General features: G+C 47.2%; 5 protein-coding genes and 1 non-coding gene across 6 annotated transcripts; 5 read left to right on the top strand and 1 right to left on the bottom strand.

Moving 5' to 3' along the window:
- The first annotated feature begins 3 nt into the window (after window positions 1-3).
- On the top strand, window positions 4-5,192 carry ONS95_010001 (uncharacterized protein). The gene is made up of 3 exons (XM_058503568.1): window positions 4-4,293; window positions 4,340-4,420; window positions 4,474-5,192. Exons 1-3 carry the CDS (start codon window positions 503-505, stop codon window positions 4,652-4,654), a joined length of 4,053 nt encoding a protein of 1,350 aa, XP_058360280.1. The 5' UTR covers window positions 4-502; the 3' UTR covers window positions 4,655-5,192.
- Window positions 5,193-5,840: 648 nt separating this feature from the next.
- ONS95_010002 lies at window positions 5,841-5,906 on the top strand. The gene has a single exon. It is a non-coding gene; the product is annotated as a tRNA-Trp (tRNA).
- Window positions 5,907-6,114: 208 nt separating this feature from the next.
- ONS95_010003 (uncharacterized protein) lies at window positions 6,115-6,432 on the bottom strand (the record flags this gene model as incomplete). The annotated part of the gene is made up of 1 exon (XM_058503569.1): window positions 6,115-6,432. One exon carries the CDS (start codon window positions 6,430-6,432, stop codon window positions 6,115-6,117), a length of 318 nt encoding a protein of 105 aa, XP_058360281.1.
- A 297-nt stretch (window positions 6,433-6,729) lies between these two features.
- On the top strand, window positions 6,730-8,465 carry ONS95_010004 (uncharacterized protein). The gene is made up of 2 exons (XM_058503570.1): window positions 6,730-8,167; window positions 8,229-8,465. Exons 1-2 carry the CDS (start codon window positions 7,423-7,425, stop codon window positions 8,234-8,236), a joined length of 753 nt encoding a protein of 250 aa, XP_058360282.1. The 5' UTR covers window positions 6,730-7,422; the 3' UTR covers window positions 8,237-8,465.
- Window positions 8,466-9,699: 1,234 nt separating this feature from the next.
- On the top strand, window positions 9,700-11,294 carry ONS95_010005 (uncharacterized protein; the record flags this gene model as incomplete). Its single annotated transcript, XM_058503571.1, has 3 exons — window positions 9,700-9,807; window positions 9,876-10,002; window positions 10,049-11,294. 3 exons carry the CDS (start codon window positions 9,700-9,702, stop codon window positions 10,516-10,518), a joined length of 705 nt encoding a protein of 234 aa, XP_058360283.1. The 3' UTR covers window positions 10,519-11,294.
- A 340-nt stretch (window positions 11,295-11,634) lies between these two features.
- On the top strand, window positions 11,635-14,491 carry ONS95_010006 (uncharacterized protein). The gene is made up of 4 exons (XM_058503572.1): window positions 11,635-11,839; window positions 11,918-12,122; window positions 12,229-12,786; window positions 12,841-14,491. Exons 2-4 carry the CDS (start codon window positions 11,983-11,985, stop codon window positions 14,450-14,452), a joined length of 2,310 nt encoding a protein of 769 aa, XP_058360284.1. The 5' UTR covers window positions 11,635-11,839; window positions 11,918-11,982; the 3' UTR covers window positions 14,453-14,491.
- Window positions 14,492-14,611: the final 120 nt, after the last annotated feature.

A 14,611-nucleotide genomic window follows, 5' to 3' on the forward strand; every position in this document is an offset into this window, starting at 1 on the left:
AGTTGTGATGTGCTGTGCTGCTCTAATATTGTGGTGGTTGATGAAGATGCGCTCCATCAATGTGATGAGGCTGAAGCTTCTCGGACTGTGGCAGGGGTTGTGGCGCTAGTTACGACCCCGTATTTGGACGAAACTGGACGAGAACTAGGCAGTCTGAATACAGTACTTGCGATTCGCAACACTCATTCAACTCAGTCAATGGCGCTCGAGTATTCCCAATCGATTGTCAATCGCTTCTTATACGTCGAATAGCCAGGCGCTCTCGTACTGCCTCACCTGCGGATTGTCTTGGAGCTTCGTACTTCAAATCCTCCGAAGTGGCTGAGCATCTCCACCAAGAGCTTACAATACTTACACGGCCATCACCACAAAGAACACAACTTTTACGACGCAACGATCGATTCGAAATCAGCATCAACAACGTAATATCGCCTCATCGAGACGTGGATGATTGTAGACACTGCGCCGTCTGGACTGCGACAATCTTTAGCTGTTTTCCAGCATGGCTGGTCAACCCCCGAATCATAGGAACGACCTTCTGCTCGACCTCAATGATGACCAACCCGTATATAACGATGGCCAGCGGCCTCCTATGAATGATGACGACCTGCTACGGGCATACAACGCTGACCACGATGAAACGAATCCCCGTCCTTCGATATCTTACGATGACTTTGTGGGGGCTGGCGGAGGACAACATCCATCAAGACAACTTCCTGGCGGACCTGGAACTGTGCCAGGAGCTGGACCATACGTGTCTAATACTGGAAACAGGACATATAGTCAGACTTCCGGCCTAGGGAACTATCAGCGATACGCGGATGATTTGGACGATTTTCCGGACGACGGACAATCATACTACCACCAAGGCGGAGCTATTCCTGGGGATGGAGCCGGAATGCAGATGGGAAGCAAACCTAGGAATCGCAATAGTGTACTGAGTATGGGTGGTGGACTGATGGGGAGAGCAAAGAGTATGCTTGGGATGGCCCCGGAGTATTCGGAAATGGATCTGCCCTTGACTGAGCCTGGTGGAAGAGCTCGAACAGACTCAAACGTACCAGAGACTTCAAAGCAGGCGGGAAAGAAGTTTGACGTGGGAAAATTCAAATTTGGCTTTGGGAGGGGGAAACCGGACCCTTCTACGCTTGGCCCTAGAATTATCCATCTCAACAACCCTCCCGCCAATAGTGCGAATAAGTACGTGGACAATCACATCTCCACCGCGAAATACAACGTCGCTACCTTTATGCCGAAATTCCTCTTCGAACAATTTTCCAAGTTTGCCAACATTTTCTTCTTGTTTACTGCAGCATTACAACAGATACCCAACATTTCGCCAACAAACAGATATACAACAATTGGACCTTTGATTCTTGTATTGCTCGTATCTGCTGGTAAAGAATTAATCGAGGATTACAAGAGAAAGACATCGGACAAATCGCTCAACAATTCGAAGGCAAGGGTTTTGAGAGGCAGTCAATTCGAGGAGACGAAATGGATCAATGTTGCGGTAGGGGATACCATTCGGGTCGAGTCAGAGGAGCCTTTCCCAGCAGATATTGTGCTGCTCGCGAGTTCGGAACCCGAAGGTCTTTGCTATATCGAAACCGCTAATCTGGATGGAGAAACCAATCTCAAAATCAAGCAAGCGATCCCAGAAACATGTGTGATGGTTAGCTTGAACGACTTGAGTAGACTTGGAGGCAAGCTACGTTCGGAACAGCCCAACAGCAGCTTGTACACTTATGAAGCCACTTTAACCTTGGCCGCTGGAGGTGGAGAAAAGGAACTCCCGATTCAGCCCGACCAACTTCTGCTCAGAGGGGCAACACTTCGAAATACGCCTTGGATCCACGGCATTGTTGTTTTCACGGGCCACGAGACGAAACTCATGCGCAATGCAACAGCTACTCCTATCAAGAGAACTGCTGTGGAAAGACAACTGAACATGCTTGTCCTCTTGCTTGTCGGAATTCTTGTCGCACTGAGTGTAATCAGTTCGATCGGGGACTTGATAGTCCGTGCGTACCATGGAAAAGAATTGAGCTATCTCGGTTATGCTGTGTCAACCAGTGCCTTGAAGAAAGTCCAGCAGTTCTGGTCTGATATCTTCACGTACTGGGTCCTTTACTCCGCACTTGTCCCCATCTCTCTGTTCGTCACGATCGAAATTGTCAAGTACTGGCACGCCATTCTGATCAATGACGACCTAGACATGTATTACGACAAGATGGACACCCCTGCGGTATGTCGAACGTCAAGTTTGGTCGAAGAGCTGGGTATGGTAGAGTATATCTTTTCCGACAAGACTGGAACATTGACTTGCAACCAAATGGAATTCAAGGAGTGTTCGATTGGAGGAATACAGTACGCCACCGAAGTGACGGATGACCGTCGGGCTACCTTTCAAGATGGTGTTGAGGTTGGAGTGCATGACTTTACTCGGCTGAAAGAGAACCTCGAGTCGCACGAGTCAGCGCTTGCCATACACCACTTTTTGTGCCTTTTAGCAACATGCCATACTGTCATTCCCGAGAGGAAGGAAGAAAACCCAGGTGTTATAAAGTATCAGGCGGCATCTCCAGATGAGGGTGCGCTGGTCGAAGGCGCAGTATTGATGGGTTATCAGTTTACAGCCAGAAAGCCCAGATCTGTCCAGATAACCGTCAAAGGCGTTGAGTACGAATACGAGCTTTTGGCCGTCTGTGAATTCAACTCGACTCGGAAGCGAATGTCGGCCATTTTCCGATGTCCCGATGGACAGATCAGGTGTTACTGCAAGGGCGCAGATACGGTCATTTTGGAGCGTCTTGGCGGTGACAATCCTCATGTGGAATTGACCTTGCAGCATCTGGAAGAGTATGCCTCGGAGGGCTTACGAACCCTGTGTCTGGCTATGCGCGAAATCCCTGAGCACGAATTCCAAGAGTGGTGGAGGATCTTCGACAAGGCGCAGACAACCGTCAGCGGTAACCGAGCTGATGAGCTTGACAAAGCCGCAGAGCTCTTGGAAAAGGATTTTTACCTCCTCGGGGCGACTGCCATTGAAGACCGTCTTCAAGATGGAGTGCCTGAAACCATCCATACTCTTCAGGAGGCAGGCATCAAAGTCTGGGTATTGACGGGAGATCGTCAGGAGACTGCCATCAACATTGGCATGAGTTGTAAACTCATTAGCGAAGACATGACCCTACTCATCGTCAATGAGGAAACCGCAGGCGACACTCGAGACAACATACAGAAGAAGCTTGATGCCATTCGCACGCAAGGCGATGGAACAATTGCTATGGACACTCTGGCTCTTGTCATTGACGGAAAATCGTTGACATACGCTCTGGAAAAGGATCTGGAGAAAAACTTTCTGGACCTTGCAGTCATGTGTAAGGCCGTTATTTGCTGTCGTGTGTCGCCTCTACAGAAAGCTTTGGTTGTGAAACTCGTCAAACGTCATCTGAAAGCCATTCTTCTGGCCATTGGTGATGGTGCCAATGATGTATCGATGATTCAAGCAGCTCATATCGGTGTCGGTATCAGCGGTATGGAAGGTTTGCAAGCTGCACGAAGTGCTGATGTTGCTATTGGTCAATTCAGATATCTACGGAAGCTTCTTCTGGTTCATGGCGCTTGGAGCTACCAAAGAGTTTGCAAGGTCATCTTGTACTCCTTTTACAAGAACATCACTCTATATATGACCCAGTTTTGGTACTCGTTCCAGAACGCCTTCTCTGGAGAAGTCATCTACGAATCCTGGACTTTGTCGTTCTATAACGTCTTTTTCACAGTCTTCCCACCGCTCGCCATGGGCATCTTCGATCAGTTCATATCGGCACGTCTCTTGGACAGATATCCACAACTGTATCAGCTTGGCCAGAAAAACACTTTCTTCAAAATGCATTCCTTCTTCTCGTGGGTTGGCAATGGATTCTACCATTCGTTGATTCTATACATTGCTTCTGAAGGAATATGGTGGCTTGATCTACCTCAAGGTGACGGCAAAACAGCTGGTCATTGGGTATGGGGTACAGCTCTATACACCGCCGTTCTTGCTACCGTCCTAGGCAAGGCAGCCTTGGTGACCAATATCTGGACCAAATACCACGTCATCGCCATTCCTGGCAGTATGATCATCTGGATGGCTTTCATCGCTGTCTATGCCACAGTAGCACCAATGCTTGGATTTTCTACGGAGTATGAAGGCGTTGTTCCAAGACTCTTCACAAGTCCCGTCTTCTGGTTGCAAGGACTAGTTCTACCAGTCCTTTGCTTGTCCCGAGATTTCGCATGGAAATAGTAAGTTCATCAAGAATACCCATTATTCATCACTAACACCGTACAGCGCCAAACGCATGTATTATCCACAGTCATATCACCACATCCAAGAGATCCAGAAATACAACATTCAAGATTACAGACCAAGGTATGCATGCATTCTTTCAGCAACTAGATGTCTCTGACTGACATGATCCCTAGAATGGAACAATTCCAAAAAGCTATTCGCAAAGTACGACAAGTGCAACGTATGCGCAAGCAACGCGGTTACGCCTTCTCACAAGCCGACGAGTCGCAGACACGGGTTTTACAAGCTTACGATACCACACGTGAGCGTGGCCGATACGGAGAGATGGCAAGTTCTAGACCGGAAGGACGATAATGATGAAAGGAGGAAGTCCGAGGCGGCAATGTATGAAACTTTGGGTAATTCTACTGTACTTTTTTGTTTCTCTCAATGGGGGCTTTGGTTTGGACCAAGAATATTTGACCGACGCATTTCAAGGGTGGATTGGCCACCCTTGAATCCGGTGTGGTCTGGTCTTAAAAGGCGCGTTTGGGCACTGGACTGACTGAATGAAATGATATATTCTGGAAGTAAATTATGGATGGTTGGGTCGAGGGAGTCGTGGCTGGCAGCAATTGCAATGAGATTCTGATCCCTCTCATGTTACACTCTATGTAAAATGCACTTGAGCCTGAACTTACGGTAGGAGGGACGAATCGAGATCATCCAGTAGTTGCCATGAATTGAATTGACGGCAGACTGGTCGTTGAAACTAACTCAATGTTCCCTTGATATCTCCACACGTTGGGAATAGCCGTGTCTTTACATTCTGAAATGGTATTATTCACTTCCGGCTCTTCTCATCAATGTTGCCGTTCATTTCGTCCAAACCATATTAGCATGCCAGCGAGACGATTAGTATTCCCAGAGTCTAGCTAGCTAGCTTACAGACAAAGCTTAACTCTTCTCCAATGTTCCCCTCTGGCTCTTCTTAGCCCGCACCGTGGTTTTGCTCAGTGCTCTCCCACTCTTGAGCCCTCCTACAACTGTCGAAACATCTTCAATTTCGAGTTTGAATTGTTTTCGCTTTGGAATCTTGCGTTTTTTGTACTCAAAATCAATAGGTTCCGTCTCCCTATCTACAAAACGGTTACATGACCGTACATTTGTTAACAAGGGTTTCATTGGAGAACGGGAATTTCTCTAAGTCTACAGCCAGTCATGAGAGGACTGTTTCTGGACTCAAAAAGACTACAGTAACATTTTAAATTTAAATCCAAAATCTAATTTGTAACCCCAATCAAGTAATTCTATGATTCGATAATGTCTTCAATTCCGTTCATCTAGTAGAAAAGCTTTTCCTTTCTTCATCTGTCATCTGTTTTCGACACATATTCGGTCTCCACACTTTATACTCATTCTTCCAATTAACACCCTTCTCTCCATTCAGTACTTGAGTCTTCAATGTAATGAGATAAGAACTTTTCAAGAAATTCAACCAATCATGGACCGCTGGGTACGACTTTCACTTCTCTCGTAAACATTCACATACTAATTCTTCGCAGCGCAACGGTAGCGCGTTCGATTCCAGATCGAAAGGTTATCTGTTCGAATCAGGTGTGGTTCAATACCATGATTGATACTTTTTTTGCTTGACTTTTACAAGTTTCGAGGTTTTGTGGCCGAGTATTTGCCGGCAAACGACGGAGGTGGATAGGTATGTTTTCAATGCTGACTTCATCTCACTTGTTTCTATTCTATGTACACCGTACTTTGATCAGTCATTGACCTGTACTCGCTGGTTATCTAAAGTGGCGTAAGCACCCGTGTTTACCTCAAAGATGTTCCCATAAACCACCAAGACAGCGGGAACGCTTGTCAAGTAGCATGAAAATGTCAAAAGTCATCAAAATCAAGGCGAAGATGTATGTCAAGACGTCAACTCTCACTTTTGCTTCAGTCTGAGAACTATACAGCTGTTTGAGATAAACAGGACGCTTACAGGACTGAGTATTCCCAGCGAAGAGGCATAAAATGTGGAGTGCCAAGTGAAGTTGGAATGGAATCTGGGGATGTCGCGGTACCCCACGAGCGTCTCCAAAATATTGTTTGGGCTGATCTATTATAAGCATATTTTCCAAGACTCTGTTCATTCAGGATCTTCCAAGAAGTCTTATGTGTCTTGATCTGACCAGCCTTGTCAAATGTTCAGACAGGAGCGAGTTCAGGTCCCCGTAATGGCGTCTCAGAGACTCGTGCGAATCGTGTCTTCCAGGGCCATGACGGTGCGAACCTTCTCACAGCACTTGTCATTTCAACTTTGCTACCCAAACAGGTGCTAGATTTCATCCATCCAGGAATCTGGATAGCTGCGATGTGTGATGAGTGTCACGTGCACAGCGCCTTGACATGAATTGTTTCAAAGAGGAGATTTCTGCAACGACACCATCGTCAGAAACAAGCGTCTCACCACTAGCGAGGAACCTTCCAGCATTTTGACTCGTCGAAAAAGTTTGCGAGAAACAACCCACGGCGCACTCAGCTGCAGACATGGATGCCAGGTCCGAGCCCCTCGCCTGGCCAGCTAACCTCCCAGGGACGCCCGCAGATCTACCACAAATATCAGCAGCTGCAAAACTCCCAAGAGATTTGCAACACGGGTGAGGCTAGAGCCAAGCATTGGCGAAGTCCACGGGCATTCAAAGTATGTTTCTGTCGCATACTTTCTCCATTGTTTGCTGGAATAAGCATCTCTTTTGCCTTGGCTGTCACGTCCTTAAACCCCAAAACTCTCGTCTTGTCCCAGATCTGTAATTTGCTTGTTTCTGGTGAAGAAGTCCCAAGGCGACTTGATGATTCAGTACTGTACGAGCACACAGTCCTTTTTTTAGATCATGCTGTCAGGAACTTCCAGACAGATTGCATGAAGTGGCGATGATCTCTTGGTCTTCCTGCAAGCAGTAGCAGTCACATAAAGGTTGGCCAACTCCCCAAGTTCTTCATTTCTCTTCTAGCGGGGCTCATTATAATTTTCGTACACCCAATCCTTTAGAAAGCTAGCCTTTCCTTTTCCATTCTCAATTCCATACCCGTTCCATTCATTAAAAGCCGTCCTTGTACTCTCATCAAAACCTACCTCAAACATGAAGTACCCATCACCATTCATCGGCCTCTTCGCGGCCACGGCCGTCCTTTCTCTTCCTCTCAACATCAATATGGGGGCCTATTCTCCAGCTCTGGTAGTCGGTGATGGAGCTATCGGATTCGAAGGCCAGGCCGGTGCGAACCAAGTCGCAAGCTTGATGAACACCCTTCAAGGTGCAACTGCCAATGGTGCTATCCCAGCTCCAGGTGGAGCTCAACCTGCAGCTCCTGCTGAGCAACCGGCACCGGCCGCTCCAGCTGCTGAGAGCATTACTACCGACGCACTTCCTCAGGGTATGGGCAAGATTGTGAACGTTCGTGCGGATGAGTTCGAGGGATTGACTCCTGAGGAGCAAGAAGCTCTTGAGGAGGCCCAAGAGGAAGCTGCCATTACCGACAACACCAAGCGTGCTGTGGAGGAGTTCGAGGGATTGACTCCAGAGGAGCAGGAGGCTTTAGAGGAGGCACAAGAAGAGGCTGCAATCACCGATAATACCAAGCGCGATGAGTTCGAGGGTCTTACCGCTGAACAAATAGAAGCTCTTGAGGAGGCTGAAGAAGAAGCAGCCATCACCGACAACACCAAGCGGGATGAGTTCGAAGGCCTGACCGACGAAGAAATAGAAGCTCTGGAGGAGGCTGAGGAAGAAGCAGCCATCACCGACAACACTAAGCGAGACCTGACTGCTGAAGAAGAGGAGGAACTTGATGAAGAGATCGATTTCGAAGATAACGCAAAGCGAGGTGTGTCTCTTTCTTTCTCAAAACTTGTAAAGAATGAGGCTGACGAGTCGGCGGCAAAAAGGGATCTAGCTGGCTTTAACACGGCGTTGAATTATGCGACGGGTGCTATGAAGATTTCGCCTGAAGTGCAACTTGGTACTGGGGTTGGTGGATCGGGTATAGGTATTTCGCAGAAGGCTGGCGGTACTCCAGCTGCAGCTCCTGCTGCACCTGGTAATGAGCCTCGTCCGGCTTAGGAGGATACGGTCTTGAATTCCTCCTTCTGTACGTCATCTTGTAAGCATTTGCAATAATTAGATTATCCAAATTTTTGCTTCTATTTGTGTCTTGACCCAGTATCCTTTCGCTGTATTTCCGAATCAAGGTCTGCCAGTTGCCGCTGCCTACCTAAGTCAATTAGCATACTTTCTTCTTGTCAAGTCTTTCAGAGGGTAATTCTTTAGCGTCTAGCCGTTAATCCTATACCCCATCATTATTAGCAAAACGCCAATGTGCCAATCTTGCAGAGAAAATGAAATGGCTGGTATGGAGCCACCATCGTAAACCAGAGAAGCTTCGCCCTTCGAGAAACTCAAATGATCATCTATTGATTTGTCCCTACCTTTCATTACCCATTGGAGAGCGTGCTTGTTTGACCTGAACGACCACTCGAGGCGGACCAAGTCATAACTTCCGAGAGCGTATGCCAATGATAATTACAACGGGATGGAACCTTGCCCATATTTTGACTTTGACTTTATGTTTTATCTTCTTCTAGTACGACTTCACACCTTTCCATCACTATGGAGTACGGTCAAGGTAGTGCCAAGACACATTTTAGATCGTCCTTATTGAGCAATGAGACGATTCCAAGCTCGCTATCACACGCCCATTTGTATCAAACCCTCACTAGATACTTACAGAACTGGTCGAATGGAGACCTCACTGCCAAAAAATGAGATGTTACATCATTTCTTCCGACCCCAGCCTCTGTATATTTTTGGGCATTCTCCGTCTCGCTTCCCCATGTCACAGATCCAAAGACGTTTCTGAAACAAACCTAATACTTCCACCCACATACCAAGAAGGACCAAGCACATGTCGACTTAACCTCAGGATTTTTTACAAGGCTTGTTTATCTCTAACAAATCGCGCCTTCACCGAGGCATGATAGACTCCAGACAGAGCCAAGAATGCAGCCTCATCTGAATCCATTGAACTGTCCAAGCTCAGGTGCATGGCAAGCGGCCCAAGCTAAGTGATACTGTTTGATATTGGCTTTAGTATTTATTCTTGGCAGTGCACTTTCTGGGCAACTTGCTTTCTATCAATCCATTTTTTCCCTAATTGCTTGCTGAGAACTATTGACTTTTGCTCCATTACCAGTATCTTCTCCATAATGTCTTCTTGAATATATTAGACTTCTGATACAAGTCAAATAGATTAATCTATAATACCTTATTCTTTCACTCGCTCTTTATAAAAGCCTCCCCACAGCAGCGGAGCATCGAGTGGAACAGTACCGTCTTCGAGTCCTACAACATTCGCTGAAAATGCAGAACCTGGGGCCCCAGTCAGTCATCGTAGCACTTTTGAGCTCCATCCTTCTCTCGGTGCCCCACATTCATGCACAAGATATCAAAGGGCTCCCAACATGTGCGGTAAGTTGCCCCTCCCGGCTCACTATGACTCCATCCCATGTCTAATCCTCTCTTTGAACGGCTATTAGAATGAATGTGCTCTTAATTTCATGGCGAATTCGAACTGTCCTTTGACCAATCAGACTTGTATTTGCAACTATCTGTCTTTTTACGACGAATGTGTAGACAAGGAGTGCAATACCACTGAATTTGCTTGTAGGTTCAAGGGTCTCCCAGACTGAACATTACTAATACATTCAAGTGGCCTACGAGCCTCCTGTCCCATACTATATTCCAGAAGCAACAATTTCCATCAGCAAAACCCCCCTCTGTTCACTGTCGACGCCGAACTTTCCCCGACCTTCAGCAACTGCCGTCGTGGCAAGCACATCGGAGAGAGAAAGCACTTCGTCCACGACCACAGCTCCGAAAACGACAGACTCTGCGACGAGCTCTGCGACCACATCGTTTGCACAGGCAGGATCAGCAACAGCCACGACAAGCCAAACCTCTGCTGCAGAGCCGACAATTTCGACTTCGACCTCAAGCGAGGCAGGAGGCCAGACGAACAATAATAACCCACTGAGTCAGACTCGGACAACTAAAAATGGTAGCACAAGAACAAGTGGGGTAGTGCAAGTGACATCTACCGGAGGTGCGCTAGTAGTGAAAGTCGTGGATCTCAGAATTGTAGCTGCGGGACTAATGGGCTTTGTCATGGCCGTTGTGTAGCTGCAATTGCGAGAGAGAATTTGATCCGGGCAATATGAACAGAGGTGGTATCCTCCTATGTAATCGTGTTTGTGCCAAACAGAGTTTGTTCAAATCGGCTATGCCTGTTGTTGACACTTGACCTCTCGTGGGGTCAGACAGTTTGAAAGTTAACATGAAGTAGCATAGTATTGAAGGTATTTTCGCCTGTACTTCCAAGAAAATTTGTAGAAGGCTGAGAAAAACCCCCTCTTTGTCTCTTCTTTATGCTTTGAAGTTATCTCTACAGCGTCAATCTTCGATTTCAGGGGCTCGCTTCACTACTAAACAAGCTTAGCGAGACAATTTTCGCGTGAATCTCATATAAACAGAAATTTCAAGCAGGCAGAGATATTCCACGGGTAGATGGCAAATCTTCAAGTATGATACTATCATCAACTCTAGGTTTCTCCTTCTCAGACCAGTGCTCCTATATAATCAACAAGTGATAAATATCTTTCATGGGCACATGTCTTAGAGTACTTGGATGAGCAGCATTGATCACATGATCCCGTTGAAAAAGGGTTTCTTTACGTACCACTACATCTGCGGCTCTCGTTTGTCTCTGGAACTATCATTCCAGGCTGCGTTCATAGGTTCTTCAAGATTGTGCGTAGCTGATATGTGAAGTCAGTGGAGCCAGCATCAGAGACCAGAAGCTCAAAAGATATTACTCAAGACCAATGCTGCATCCGCTCGGAATGGAAATGACTGCAAACTATCTCCACAAGAAAACAAAGTGCGAGCGGCGTGAAACAATCTTTCAAATAAGTCTGAGGAAACAACATCTCAAGTCATGCGAGCTTTGGCCTGAGAATTAAATACCAAGCCTCTTACTCTAGTGTCATTGGTGCTTGGCTAAGCAAGCCAAGGGGGCCAAGCACCCAGTTCTGGGTGAACATGCTAAAATATGCTCAAATGAGCTCGAATGTTACGTGAAATCACGAATGAGAAGGTCTTCTTTAGCTATCAGCCCGAGGCAAACAATCATGGAAGTTCGTTCTGTCAGCTGGGGCAGATATGCCAAAAAAGCACGGTGACGATATGGTAGATTCAAACAACATCGCTGAATAAATACTCTATGCCTCATGCTTTGGACATGTTCTCTGTTATTTCTCTACCGAAGAATGATAATATTCTCATGGACTATGCTGTTTCAGAATTATCGACGAATACACAAGAAGTTTTAGTCTTGATTGGAAAATAAACAACTCGCTTATCCAAGATTTGCGCTACCCGCTGGGGCGGGCGGCCTGATAGTGTGCATTAGACTAGTGACTGCGTCCTCTCTGGGTGTCTTTTTGTGGGTCTAGGGTTCCAGTATCCATCTTGACGGATATTTAGTACATATATGTTCCCATTCACTCATCAGCCATCGCAGGAAACGAATATTTTCAGCCAAATCAGAAAACGAACTGAGACGAGTACAAGCTTTCACTGAAGACCATGTCTGCTTTACGAAGCTCATCCTACTATCGAGTCCTGCTCATCCTTCTTTTTGCAGTAGGAGCACACGGCGATGGTGTAGGTCTAATTGGCTGGGGGAAGACGTTGTATAACCCCACATGTACATTTGCGTGCCGATAGTAAGTCGTCTCGAATGTTCAACCTAGAAATTGCAGTATTTTCGGACAAGTGCAATCTCGACTCGGTTTCCTAGTAGATAACCATGCTGACAGCCCGTTCATCTAGTGCAATTCGAAGTCAACTGCTAACGTGCACACCAACCGAGAGCACAGAGACATTTGGCACAGCACATCATTCCGTCAAAACTCCTCCAAGCTGTTATGTCACCGATCCAGTGTTCATGAAGACAATGGCCCTCTGCATAGACACGTATTGCCGTTTAGCCGGCAACCCATCTTTCAGTCTGTTGGAGAGTTACTGGGCGGGACATCTCGCTACCGGAACATTAGGCACCTCGAAATATGTACCGACCATGTCGTATCAAGAAGCTCTGGCTGCCGCTCGAGTAGACGAGGCTCGCGCCGCTAATGGGATGAATGTGACCATTGGGAATACCACAAGTGGACATCATTCACATATGAAGCTCAAGATCAGGCACGACAGTCATGGCTCTTCTTCATCATCTGGCATGAAAGTTTTTGACGTGTCCAGCCCACTTCCAATGACAGTCGGTGGCAAGGTCATGCTAAATGTCACGAGTTTTATCGATCCCGAAACATGGCAGATGGGGTATAACTACATGTATGACTTCGAAGTAAACGAAGCCGGACATTCAACTGTGACGTGAGTGGCAGCCACCTCATGTCCTCTCACTGGATTTAACATTGAAATCAATAGGATTGTCATCACGATTGTAGGAATCTTCCTCCCAATCTTCCTTTCGTTGCTACGCTTTGTCCCTGGTCTGTCGAAAAACTCAATGTGGAATGAAATCCAGAGACGAATCATCTATTCAGCAACCTGGGGATCTAATCACCGTGTACCCGTCGCTGGAGCCATCATACCTACACGCGGTCAAGCTATGTACATCTTTCTGATTAGCTTCCTCAACCTTATTTTGCTCCTCACGCCATACGTCTACCACCGACCCCAAGCCAGCTTTCTCACCCGTGGCGCTCAAACGCTCAGCATTGTGGGTAATCGAGCAGGTTCCATGGCGATGGGAAACGTCGCTGTACTATTTCTCTTCGCGGCAAGAAACAGCCCACTGCTTTACATCACCGACTGGAGCTATGGTACTTACCTCCTACTGCATCGTTGGCTCGGATACTGGGCGATCATACAGACGATCATACATTCGTTCATGCTGATGGCATATTACATGGCCAAAGATATGTACAAAGCAGAGTTTGCACGGGATTATTGGACTTGGGGCATTGTCGCCACTGTCTGCGTATGCGCCATGCTTCCCTTCTCCCATCTGTGGGTGCGTCAGAAATTCTATGAATTTTTCCTTCTGACACACATCGCATTGTCTCTGTTGTTTCTCATCGGCTATTATTACCATATTTGGTATCTCTACACATACAATTGGGGCTACGAGATATGGATGTTTGTGGCCGGTGGAATCTGGGGAGCCGATCGCCTGATTCGCGTCTTACGTATGGCAATGCAAGGCAGTCGTACAGCCATCGTGACTGCAATCAAGGACGTCGAAGGCGATTATATCCGCATCGATATCCAAGGCAAGGAGCTCAAGGGCGGGGTAGCATATCTTTGCTTCCCAACACTTGGCTGGCGTTTCTGGGAGACACATCCCTTCTCGGTAGCTTTCACCCCTGGAAACATCCCAGAGGAGACTCCAAGCCCAGGCCAGGCTCCAGCATCTACATCCGAGGACAGTACACCCAACCAGGAGAAGTCAGAGCCTACTGTCAGCGCCGTTCGAGCTGTTAGCAACACGTCGGCATCAGGAGCACACAGTACCACGACCTTCATTGCACGGGCTCGCGCTGGGGTCACAAAACAGCTCCTGGCCCGCGTGACTAAAGATAACGGTTCAGCTCGCATTCGGGTTCTAATCGACGGACCATATCACCATTCCGGCCAAGTCAGCTCTCAGCTTTCTCCCTGCAGCAATATCTTGTATATTGCCGGTGGTGTAGGAATCACTGCTTGTCTTCCATATCTAAAGAAGAACGCAGATAAACCGGCAAAACTACTTTGGTCGACCCGAACGAGCGGGCTGGTAACTGAGCTGCGACCTGTTCTAGCTGCTTTGCCAAGTAACGTACAGGTCGAGACAAGCATCGGGAAACGCTTTGATCTCGATGCTGTTCTCAGTCAAGAATTGACCAAGTCTACAAAAGGCGGGAGCGGATTGGTCGGGGTTGTGGTTTGTGGGCCTCCAGGCCTGGCGGATGATGTGCGACGGAAGCTTTCTGATGTATCGACGAGGAATTTGATGGCTAGGCCTTATATACTTGTTGATGAGGCCTTCTCTTGGTAGTTGGATTCTGCTGAAATTTTATGCAATTGCATACTTAAATCCCTCTTAATTCATGCAAGTGAGACTGTTGAGAAAACGGGGCTTCGAGCACGGCACGTGTTTTCCAAATCCGGATGGAATACTTGACTGCTGGCTTATAAATCCCTTGAACACAACCAG

The sequence above is a fragment of the Cadophora gregata genome (genome assembly GCF_030347475.1).
Source record: "Cadophora gregata isolate MNR1 chromosome Unknown scaffold_4, whole genome shotgun sequence".
Classification (NCBI taxonomy): Eukaryota; Fungi; Ascomycota; class Leotiomycetes; order Helotiales; family Ploettnerulaceae; genus Cadophora; species Cadophora gregata.